General features: G+C 41.7%; 1 protein-coding gene across 1 annotated transcript in view; it reads right to left on the reverse strand.

Annotated features, from left to right (window-relative positions):
- The window catches only part of LOC126336130 (dehydrogenase/reductase SDR family member 11-like), a 31,425-nt gene extending 19,230 nt beyond the window's left edge, over positions 1-12,195 (reverse strand). Inside the window, exons 1-2 of the mRNA XM_049999620.1 lie at positions 12,032-12,195; positions 1,251-1,413 (exon numbers count right to left, since the gene is read on the reverse strand). Coding sequence (XP_049855577.1) covers positions 1,251-1,413; positions 12,032-12,163 — 295 coding nt within the window. The 5' untranslated portion in view covers positions 12,164-12,195. The remainder of the gene's footprint in view (positions 1-1,250; positions 1,414-12,031) is intronic.
- Positions 12,196-12,643: the final 448 nt, after the last annotated feature.

Genomic DNA, 12,643 nt, shown 5'->3' on the forward strand with positions numbered 1-12,643 from the left:
TACGACTGTTACGGCTTTCTTCTGAAAAACGATCAGTCCTCCACCCACGAAAGGCTGCTCGCTCTTCAGTTCACATTATAATCGACTATGTCCTCCCCAGCATTTCCTGTCCAGTTCTCTTACGACAGTAGACACCTAATGAGAATCATGTCGATGGGACCACCACAGATCTCGGTAGTCGCAGTATAATTACTGGCTCTTAATAAAGATACAGTCTCTATTTGCCCCAATACGTATTCCTTTCAGTTATCTTCTGTACCACATTACAGCAGTTCTTTCTAAGTGTGGTCCAAGTTTCATGGAGCTGTGCTAGTTAGCAGTAACCCGTCATGTGAAAGTTACTTTGATCCCTAACTTTTGTACACCAGTGAACTTTTTTTTTGTGCCACAACACTTGTTGCCTAGGTGAGGAGTTATCTCAGAATATTATACTGTAGCAAATCAGTGAAAGAAAATATGCACTTTAAGGTTAATTAAATGATTTATATCTCCGCAAAGTGGGCAATTTTTCTTTTGGCAAAAGCTGCTGAAGCTAAACATTTTAGCAGGTTAGTGGTACATACTCTTCACAAATGTATTCCCCTCCTTTTCGGAATGTTAACGCCCAGCGCTATGCAGATGCTCTCCAAGTACAATAACGTCTTACTGTTTAGAACTGCTCTGATGAATTATTGCGCTGAGAAAAGTATCTTTCCGTATCTGACTGCGAAGGACCAAGCTTCGCATGTCTTTCGCAACTACGCACAATTTTTTTCTGAGAACTGGGATCTGTTGCAAAAGAGCCTTTAAACGATTTCATGTAGAGTATCGAACACCACCTCAAGCAGGTAGTGCTACCCATAACCAGCACTCTTTTGTTGTCGACGAGAGAGGTTTTTGGTTCAGTTACTTTGTAAAAATTTACCCTTGCTTTATTTAAGAAACCTCTTACATCTGTTTACAACAGTTCATCTATGATCTTTCGCGCAACTGCATAAAACTGTAAAGTTCTTTCTACGAGGCATACTCAGGTTCTAACAGTAATGGGATATGCCTACAGTGACATTTCATGGGTTTTATCAGATATTATAAAATGTGTCAGACGTGTTAGTACAAATATATATGATGCAGTATGACAGCATTATAAGCATATATCGGAAAGCATAGCATTTATAACACACCAAATCCATTGATATTGCCAAACTGAATACAAATATGTTTTGCTTCACTGAGATGCCGGAACAAACTCATAAACTGCGATATTTACTTACATGATAGGTCGCTCTCTACGACAAGTCCAGCGTTGTTAATGAGGATGTCGACACCTTTCAGATTGTCCTTAATCCATTTGAAAGCAGCAAGGATGCTTTTCTCGTTGCTGACATCTCCTTCTAGAGCGTACAACTTTCCAGGAGCATCTTTTAGTGCCAGTGCCTACACAAAAATCAGATTACCCACAAACTGTTTACTGCTAGCAGAAAGAAACAAGGATCAGAGATTATGTTAAAATACGTAGAACAAGATGGTGCTGTACGTTATCATATCCAAAATTATCTTGCCAGTAACATATAAATAATAATGAATTGCAAAAACATTTTCTTTTATGGATAAAATTAAATGAAATTCATCTGTGGTGAATGCCTCGCTGTATCTTATAAATTTTTCTGTAAAATGAACGTAGTAGCCGTAAATAATAGTTCTTCGATATGGCATCATCTGAAGAGGAGAAAACAGTATCATAAATTGAAGAAACTGAAAGTGATGAAAATACTTCGTGTTAGGAGTTGGAGACTTCGCTGCTAATTGACACTGCACAAATCCAAAGATTCGGGACCAGATCCTTGTTCGATCGTTCTCTCACTTAATGTAACGCCCAATCCTGATCATGCTTTGTAAATGTGCAAAATGTCATCGCGCCCGGTGGTTCCAGTTCCACGACCATGTCTAGTAAAGCATATATTCTAATCAAACTCTAACGTGGTGATTATTTACAGAAAGACTACAAAGATGTGGAATTTTAGTGCACAAAATATTAAAATTGGTTTGAAAATGAGAACGGAACATTCACGAAAAAACTTCAAGTAACTCATCGGAACCATACTCGCTTACTTGTTTTTCTTAGCTTACATACGAAGAGAAAATGTTAACGTGATGAACTTGCTAAGTGATTAGTCTTTCTATCTTGTACGTTTTCTTTTTGACGACATGGTTTGGAAATTTAATTTGCTTTGCAGTTTAACAGTATTTTTTATCTCCTCAAATGAGTAGTTATTTTTCTTTTTTGTGTAGGCCTATGCTATCCCCACAGCATAACTAGTGTAAAATCCCAGTCTATCTCTTTACAGACCTCAGAACTTCCACGCAAGGAACGGGAAGGATATCGGCCGTACCCTTCCAAAGGGACCAACGGAAATCACACGGAAAACCTACATCTGTGTGGCCACGTGGTCATCTAAACTACTCCCCTCCCTGCGTAAATTGTTGGAACACGGCCTCTAGATCTCTCACTATGGAACGCGTGTACTGGCAGAAATGAAGAAATTTAAAATATGTGTAATATTCATAACTCTTACAAAGTCGGCTTAAATAAAAGTCTATCGTGTTAGTCGGAAAACCTTCAAGCGAGACAGGACCTGTGATGAGATGTACTTACAATACTAACAAGTCATGGAAAAAGAGACAAACAGAGGAAACGAGGCTAGAACCTTGCGCCCTGTTTATATTTAGGTAATCATAGACGTTCCTACCAGCTCTGCTGGACAACAATGTGGGACAAGATGGTGGCCTAATACATCTCTGCGACACAATTATATACTGATCACCGACCTGTTGCCAAGGGTCTAGCGCATGTCGAAAAAGGATGTTAGTTTAATTTCCAGTTGACATCAAGATCATTAGAGACTGGACACTATCTCAGCTGAACGTGGATGGAAAAGGAAATCAGTTGTGACCTTTTCAGGGATCACGTATTCTACTGAACTGGTTTAGACAGATCTTGAATAACCTACATTAGTTACGCACAGGGTGCCTGGAATCATGCTGCTTTTCGAATCCAACTGTATAGGCCAGGCACTTACTTTTAGTTTACATAGGGGCAAAAAGTTTTCATCAATCAACGACCAAAATTTATTCATTTGAAAACCTGTTTCGAATATTATAACTCTGTTTTCGATGCAGAAATTTGTGTTTCTAAATTAATGGAGCTGTAATAATCCAAAAATAGGCTTCAAATAAATAAATTTTCGTAGCTGCTTCCTGAAAGAAAGACTCTCCTTTTACAATGAAGCCATCAGAGCAAGACTACAAAAGAGATACTTAGCATTTGACTTAACAAAATATGTTTGCAATAAAAAATCGTTTTGTAAACGCAAACATTCATCACTGCGAGACATAAATTCATTCAGAACACACATATGTATCATAAATACTAATTTTATGGCCAATAAAAGAAAAGCAAGTAATCAGAAAAAAGGAAAGAATATTGTGAGGAAGATATTAAGAAATATACGAATTGTAGAAGTATTTAAATTAAGAAGTCACATAGAAATAAACAATGGCGTACAATAAAGTATAGGTGAAAAATGAGTCCTAGCAGAACGCCAGGAAAAATCGTACAGAATTTAGAAAAATTAACCCAACTGGCTTAGGAAAATGTATGAAGACCTATAAGATATTGGTACAAAGAGGCAAGAAACTGAAGACTGAACAAAATACGGAAAAAATTACTTTCCCAGATAACTGAGTCCCAGGAACATTGAAGATGATGTACAGTAGAAACGAGAAAAGAAAAGGTGAACCGACGAAGAAATACTGAAGAGAGCATAAAGCTAGCTTAGTTGCTTACGGATCGGAGCGTGGAATTTCAAATCCCTTAATCTGCAGGTAGAGTAGAAAATTTAAAAAGGAAAATTGATAGGTTAAAGTTAGATATAGTGGGAATTAGTGAAGTTCGGTGGCAGGCGGAACAAGGTTTCTAGTCAGGTGAATACACGGTTTTAAATACAAAATCAAATAGGGGTAATGCACGAGTAGGTTTAACAATGAATAAAAAGATAGAAGCGCAAGTAAGCTACTGCGAACAGCATAGTGAAAGCATTATTGTAGCCAGGATAGAAACGAACCCCATGCCTGCCACAATAGTACAAGTTTATATGCCAACGAGCTACGCAGATGACGAAGAGATTGAAGAAATGTATGGTGAGATCAAAGAAATTTTACAGATAGTGAAGGGAGATGAAAATTTAATAGTCATGGGGGACTGGAATTCGAGAGTAGAAAAAGAAAGAGAACGAAAAGCAGTAAGTGGATATGGAATGAGGCTAAGGAATGAAAGAGGAAGCCGCCTGGTAGAATTTTGCACAGAGCGTAACTTAAGCATGGCTAACACTTGGTTCAAGAATCATAAAAGAAAGTTGCATACGAGGAAGAGGCCTGGAAACACTGGAAGGTTTCAGATATATTATATAATTGTAAGACAGAGATTTAGGAACCAAGTCTTAAATTGTAAACCATTTCCAGGTGCAGATGTGTACTCTGGCCACAATCTATTGGTTACGAACTGTAGATTAAAACTGAAGAAACTGAAAAAAGGTGGGTATTTAAGGAGGTGGCACCAGGATAAAGTGAAAGAACCGAAAGTTGTAGAGAGTTTCAGAGAGAGAATTAGGGAACGATTGACAAGAACGGGGGAAAGAAATTCAGTAGAAGAAGAGACTAGCTTTGTGAGGTGAAATAGTGAAGGCAGCAGAGGATCAAGTAGGTAAAAAGACGAGTGTCTGTACAAGGGCGATGTCCTTGAGTGCATTATTATGGAAATGGAAGAGGAGGTAGATGAAGATGAAATGGGAGATATGATACTGTGTGAAGAGTTTGACAGAGCACAGAATGACGTAAGTCTAAACAAGGCCCCGGGAGTAGACAACATTGCATAAGAACTACTGACAGCCTTGGGAGAGCCATCCCTGACAAAACTCTACCATCTTCTGAGCAAGATGCATGAAACAGACGAAATACCCTCAGACTTCAAGAAGAATACGCTAATTCCACCCTAAAGAAAGCAGGTGCTGACAGGTGTGAAAATTACCGAACAATCAGTTTTATAAGTCACGGCTGCAAAGTACTATCACGAATTCTTTACACAAGAATGGAAAGACTGGTAGAATCCAAACTCGGGGAAGATCAGTTTGGATTCGTAGAAACGTTGGAACACGTGAGGCAATGCTGAAACCAGATGGCAGTTATAAGAGTCGAGGGCATGAAAGGGAAGCAGTGGCTGGGAAGGGAGTGAGACAAGGTTGTAGCTTATCTTCAATGTTATTTAATTTGCATATTGAGCGATCAGTAAAGGAAAGAAAAGAAAAATTCCGAGTAGGAATTAAAATAGATGAAGAAGAAATAAAAACTTTGAGATCTGCCGATGACATTGTAATTCCCTTAGAGACAGCGAAGGACGTGGAAGAGCAGTTGAACGGAATGGACAATGTCTTGAAAGGAGGGTATAAGATGAACATCAACAAAAGCAAAACGAGGATAATGGAATGTAGTCTAATTAAATCGGGTGATGCTGAGAAAATGAGATTAGGAAACGAGACACTTAAAATAGTAGAGGAGGTTTGCTATATGGGAAGAAAAATAACTGCTGATGGTCGAATAGAGAGGATATAAAATGTAGACTGGCAATGGCAAGGAAAGCGTTTCTGAAGAAAAGAAATTTTTTTAACATCGAGTATAGATTTAGTGTTAGGAAGTCTTTTCTAAAAGTATTTGTATCGAGTGTAGCCATATATGGAAGTGAAACATGGACGATAAATAGTTTGGACAAGAAGAGAATAGAAACTTTCGAAATGTGGTGCTACAGAAGAATGCTGAAGATTGAATGGGTAGATCACGTAATTAATGAGTAGGTATTGAATAGGATTGGGGAGAAGAGAAATATGCGGCACAATTTGACTAGAAGAAGGGATCGGTTCGTAGGACATGTTCTGAGCCCCGCGGGATTAGCCGAGCGGTCTCAGGCGCTGCAGTCATGGACTGTGAGGCTGGTCCTGGCGGAGGTTCGAGTCCTTCCTCGGGCATGGGTGTGTGTGTTTATGCTTGGGATAATTTAGGTTAAGTAGTGTGTAAGCTTAGGGACGGATGACCTTAGCACTTAAGTCCCATAATATTTCACACACATTTGAACATTTGACATGTTCTGAGGCATCAAGGGATCACCAATATAGTGTTGGAGGGCAGCGTGTAGGCTAAAAATCGTAGAGATGAATACACTAAGCAGATTCAGAAGGACGTAGGTTGCAGTAGGTACTTGAAGATGAAGAAGCTTGCACAGGATGGAGTAGCATGGAGGGCTGCATCAAACCAGTCTCTGGACTGAAGACCACTGCAACAACAACAATATTTCAGTGATAAGTCCTCTAAAAGAAGTTCTGTTTTTTTCACCCATAATGATCGTTTACTTCACTGCCGCCGTATTTAGCGCAATGACTGCAGAGAAATCAAGAGTGTCCAATTTCCTTTTGGTACTGGATGTCTAGATAACTTTCTATCAGTACAATATTGATGTGCGCCTTGCGGCATGTATAACCACACGGGTCTTTCCTAGTTCGCTTTAAGAAGCACTTTAAGTGACTGGATGCTTACAGTTTAGGACAGGCATGGCCAAACAGCGTTCCGCGAGCGCAGCGGTGAGTGTGGCTGAGGGGTGAGGAGGAAGAAGAGAATGAAGGCTGCAGACGGACGTCGCTAGAGCAAAGCATTCACCTTGTCATACAGCAAGCAGTTTGCTGACAATACTACTTGCGTTAAATATGATTTACGTTCTGCATCAGTAATAGTATAGAGTCTACACCCATGTATAAAAAATGAAAAGTGGAAAAGCCATATCGCTCAATGCCGAATGGAAATTGCCTCACTATTCGTGTAATATTACGGCTGTGCAAAATACTTAATATGGATAAACACATACTGGAACATCATTGCAACACCATCCACAAAGACAATGTGATGCACTTGTCTTCTGACGAATGACAATGAACGCTGAGTGAACTGAAGGCAGCCATTAGGGCAAAAACTGAGTTAAGGGTAAGCAGAGTGCTGACAATATCTTTTGTAGTCAACATGTGAGTTAACGAGCATTTCGCTCTTGTTTAAGTATACGGCCGAGAGAGTCAGCCTTCAGGAATTGTGAAACGAACCCTGTCGTCCAGGATCGGATGCCACAAAGGGCGCAGATTCACCACGAGATGGGGAAACTCACAGGCGTCTATGGTCTATTGAGGCCTAAGCGCTGTAGTATGTGAGTGAGACAGACGAGAACCTACGTCATAGGGAAACCCAGCAGAAGCCAAGGAGACGTAGCAGTGTTAAATATGGTGGACCTAAGATCTGCCATAAAGGAGAAACATTTATGGAAACCATTTAATTCTTTAGCAATTCATGGAATCAAGCCACAGTAATTTTAATCTGCCATCTTCCATAAATTTTCATGGTGATCCCAATAAAACTTGAATATTGATCATATCTATAATAGTGAAATTAACAAGTTTTGTAACAAAGTTCTGAATGCTAAAATCTGAACGCTTTGCTCGATCTTACCGATCGACATTTCATATAGAAGCTCATCATTAAAATGGCAAATGTTGTAAATATCAACTCTGTAACTTTATTTGTTTGAAAGATATAGTAAATTTAAATGATTAATATTTTCAGTTAAGCATCCGATCATCTTTTTCTCCACACAAAACACATTGAACGACGACAGCATGACACCTTATTGAATCATTGGGTAATTGAATATTTTTTGTAAAGCTTAGTTACTTTTGTTTTTTATTTATTTATCAGAAAGCACATTGGTGTAAGAATACTGGCAGAGGCATTCAAAGCTAAGAAGGAAATTGTGTTGGTTTTATGTAAAAGAATTTAACGTTTATTATGTAATGGATATTATTGCTACTTTATTAAGAACGTGAAAGTGGTCAAGCTTTGATTATTTAAATATATTAAAATGGAATGGAATGTAAAATAAGCTGTAGCCAATCAGATGGACGGCTTCAGGAAAGGGAACTGCCCTAGTCAGTTGTGCGAAGGTGTCCGGCGCACGGGAAACGCGGCCGGGCACGGGCAGAGGGCAGTTCCGGTCGAGACACCAAAGGGGACAGTTCGGACGGAGACGCGAAAACGGGCATTTCGGCTGGGAGACACCAAAGTAAACAGTGCTGGAGGAGGGGAAGGTCGGTTTTTAGGTAGCTAGGAAGTGAAACGACTTAGAAAATTTCGCGTTGTGTGGTATCGCGGGTGCAGCCGCGCGCCTTGTGTGAACTCCAACTTCTCGTGTAGTTAAGGTGGCGGAGTATTGGACTTGTGTTTCGCGATGAGATTGTGAATGATCGAACTGTATCAAATAGATATGCGCTCGAGTGTAACAGTAACTCTAAATACGGACTATCAGACCAATTGTGTGATTGGATTGAGGTGTTCCTAGATAACAGAACGCAGCATGTCATTCTCAATGGAGAGAAGTCTTCCGAAGTAAGAGTGATTTCAGGTGTGCCGCAGGGGAGTGTCATAGGACCGTTGCTATTCACAATATACATAAATTACCTGGTGGATGACATCGGAAGTTTACTGAGGCTTTTTGCAGATGATGCTGTGGTGTATCGAGAGGTTGCAACAATGAAAAATTGTACTGAAATGCAGGAGGATCTGCAGCGAATTGACGCATGGTGCAGGGAATGGCAATTGAATCTCAATGTAGACAAGTGTAATGTGCTGCGAATACATAGAAAGATAGATCCCTTATCATTTAGCTACAAAATAGCAGGTCAGCAACTGGAAGCAGTTAATTCCATAAATTATCTGGGAGTACGCATTCGGAGTGATTTTAAATGGAATGATCATATTAAGTTGATCGTCGGTAAAGCAGATGCCAGACTGAGATTCATTGGAAGAATCCTAAGGAAATGCAATCCGAAAACAAAGGAAGTAAGTTACAGTACGCTTGTTCGCCCACTGCTTGATAGAAGAGATAGAGAAGATCCAACGGAGAGCAGCGCGCTTCGTTACAGGATCATTTAGTAATCGCGAAAGCGTTACGGAGATGAAAGATAAACTCCAGTGGAAGACTCTGCAGGAGAGACGCTCAGTAGCTCGGTACGGGCTTTTGTTAAAGTTTCGAGAACATACCGTCACCGAAGAGTCAAGCAGTATATTGTTCCCTCCTACGTATATCTCGCGAAGAGACCATGAGGATAAAATCAGAGAGATTAGAGCCCACACAGAAGCATACCGACAATCCTTCTTTCCATGAACAATACGAGACTGGAATAGAAGGGAGAACCGATAGAGGTACTCAGGGTACCCTCCGCCACACACCGTCAGGTGGCTTGCGGATTATGGATGTAGATGTAGAAATACGACTACTTTCGCTGTTAGTTTTCTTTCTGAATAAACATTATTCTAACCGAATCGCAACTGTGTGGCCTACATCATTTATGGGTCGTTAATTTGGTTCCCTATATTATTATTAATCATATGTTATGTTAACTTTGTATTTCGCAAACTTGCCATCAGCCAGACAATTTAACCAAAGGGTCACAAGTGTCTAAACTAGAGCACGTAATGCGACACTTGCGGTTCAACCCCTAGACGAGTTTGAGTCGAGACATTTCGACGAAGAGGATATGCATGTGAGCCAGAACATATTTGGTAAGTTAGCTCACAAACATAGAGTATTATTTGAATTCCTCAAGTGTCTCAACACAAGGGCAGAGTCATTTGGTGACATATGGCGGTCAACACTGATGCCATCAAACAAAAGTACTACTATGGAAAAATCAGCTTCGTGTTCATGATATGGAACATTTTCTGCAAATCAAGGCAATCATTCCTGGGTCAGACATGACTGTCTGAAATACTTCATCACAATTTCCCAAAGAGATTCCAAAACATTGTATGATTGAGGACAGATTTCGATTTGCCAGATCGTTCTCGCTTTTGGCTGCTAATGTACATCATTACTTCCAGCCTCGCGGGATAGCCACGCGGTCTCAGACGCCTTGTCACGGTCCGCGCGGTTCCCACGTCGGAGGTCCGAGTCCACCCTCGGGCATGGGTGTGCCTGTTGACCTTACCGTAAGCCAGTTTAAGGTAAATTAAGTTGTGTGTAAGCTTACGAACCGATGACCTCAGAAGTTTGGTCCCATAGGATCTTACCATATCATTACTTCCAACTTGAGCTGACAGATGTACAGTATAGCACCCTGCTCAGCAAGCTGTTTATCCAATCCAGGTATTTACAAGACTTTTATAAAATCTCACCCCAAGAGTAATGTCCTCGATAGTACAGACAAGCCGCTAAAGTATTTCAGTGTTTTCAGTGTTTGGTACAACATATGGGTGCATAATTTTTTATGCGATTGACAACAATGTAGCAACATTCAGGTGTGACTATCACGGATCATGATTTCCGGGTTTATTACGTGTTATAAAAGTTGTTGCTTTGAAAGAAAAAAAGTGAAAATAAGCACATGTGATGAAATCCTGCTTATAAAAGTAGTTGCACCGTGTTGCAAACGTTAAATATTGGCCACCAAAATTGCTACACCACGAAGATGTGTTACAGACGCGAAATTTAACCGACAGGAAGAAGATGCTGTGATATGCAAATGATTAGCTTTTCAGAGCATTCACACAAGATTGGTATCGGTGACGACACTTACAACGTGCTGACATGAGGAAAGTTTCCAACCGATTTCTCATACACAAACAGCAGTTGACCGACATTGCCTGGTGAAACGTTGTTGTGATGCCTCGTGTAAGGAAGAGAAATGCGTACCATCACGTTTCCGACTTTGATAATGGTCGGATTGTAGCCTATCGCGATTGCGGTTTATCGTATCGCGACATTGCTGCTCGTGTTGGTCGAATGACTGTTAGCAGAATATGGAATCGGTGGGTTCAGGAGGGTAATACAGAACGCCGTGCTGGATCCCAACAGCCTTGTATCACTAGCAGTCGAGATGACAGGCATCTTATCCGCGTGGCTGCAACGGATCGTGCAGCCACGTTTCGATCCCTGAGTCAACAGATGGGGACGTTTGCAAGACAACAACTATCTGCACGAACAGTTCGACGACGTTTGCAGCAGCATGGACTATCAGCGCGGGGACCATGGCTGCGGTTACCCTTGACGCTGCATCACGGACAGGAGCGCCTGCGATGGTGTACTCAACGACGAACCTGGGTGCACGAACGGCAAAACGTCATTTTTTCTGGAAGCGTGTATTTGTCATCGCCATACTGGCATATCACCCGGCGTGATGGTATGGGGTGCCATTGGTTACACATCTCCGTCACCTCTTGTTCGCATTGATGACACTTTGAACAATGGACTTTACAGTTCAGATGTGTTACGACTCGTGGCTCTACCCTTCATTCGATCCCTGGGAAACCCTACATTTCAGCAGGATAATGCACGACCGCATGTTGCAGGTCCTGTAAGGGCCTTTCTGGGTACAGAAAATGTTCGACTGCTGCCCTGGCGAGCACATTCTCCATATCTCTCACCAATTGAAAACGTCTGGTCAATGGTGCCCGTGCAATTGGCTCGTCACAATACGCCTGTCACTACTGTGGTATCGTGTTGAAGCTGCATGGGCAGCTGTACCTGCACACGCCATCCAAGCTCTGTTTGACTCAATGCCCAGGCGTTTCAAGGCCAGAGGTGGTTGTTTTGGGTCTGATTTGTCAGGATCTATGCACCCAAATTTCGTGAAAATGTAATCAGACGTCAGTTCTAGTATAATGTATTTGTCCAATGGATACCCGTTTATCATCTGCATTTCATCTTGGTGTAGCAATTTTAGTGGCCAGTAGTGTATATTCCTAAGTTTATCATGTGTGTAGCTTCCAGCTTACAGTCACCTCACTGATACACCTGCTCGGAATAGCGTAGTGGTGGGGGAAGCAGGAGAGGTGAGCAGACTCAGCTCCCCAATTCCTTCCCAAGCACGGTCTAGGGCTACAGGAGCGGCGAGCAGCGGCTGGTGCAGCTTACCTTGACCTTGTCGACTCTCCTAGCCAGCCCCACCACGGAGAGCCCGCGCCGGAGCAGACTTTGGGTAATGGCTGCGCCGATGCCGACGCTGGCGCCTGTGACCAGAGCGACGCGGCCTGCGTACCTGTCCATGGCTGCTGACTTACTCGCTGACAGCTGCTGACTGCTGACTGGTGAGCGCACGCACCACGAGTATAAATAGTCCCCGTCAGTCTAATGTCACAGAGATACCGTTCGACATACGCTCTTTCTCTCTACTCGAGACGTATCTCTTACGCCTCCCTGATAGACGTTATCTGTTTGGCCCGGAATGACACGGAGCCAGAAGTTGTACAAGGAAATTTCATCAAGCAACTTACGCTCAACCGTCATACCACTGAGCGATCGTCGTTATGCATGCACTGGATATGGCAATGGAAATGTAGAAAGGATGAGCCAGACTCAAATCTCTCTCTCCCTCTCTCTCGCTCTCCACACATCCAGACTGTGATTCATCACCATTGACCCCGTGTCGGAATGGTGTTATATTTTAATAACCTTCTTCTCTTCACTAAGTGTGGCACAAACCTTACACCAAAGCTATCTGCATTTTCGAAAGTTGGCACCAGGAAG

Source organism: Schistocerca gregaria, chromosome 2, assembly GCF_023897955.1.
Source record: "Schistocerca gregaria isolate iqSchGreg1 chromosome 2, iqSchGreg1.2, whole genome shotgun sequence".
Classification (NCBI taxonomy): Eukaryota; Metazoa; Arthropoda; class Insecta; order Orthoptera; family Acrididae; genus Schistocerca; species Schistocerca gregaria.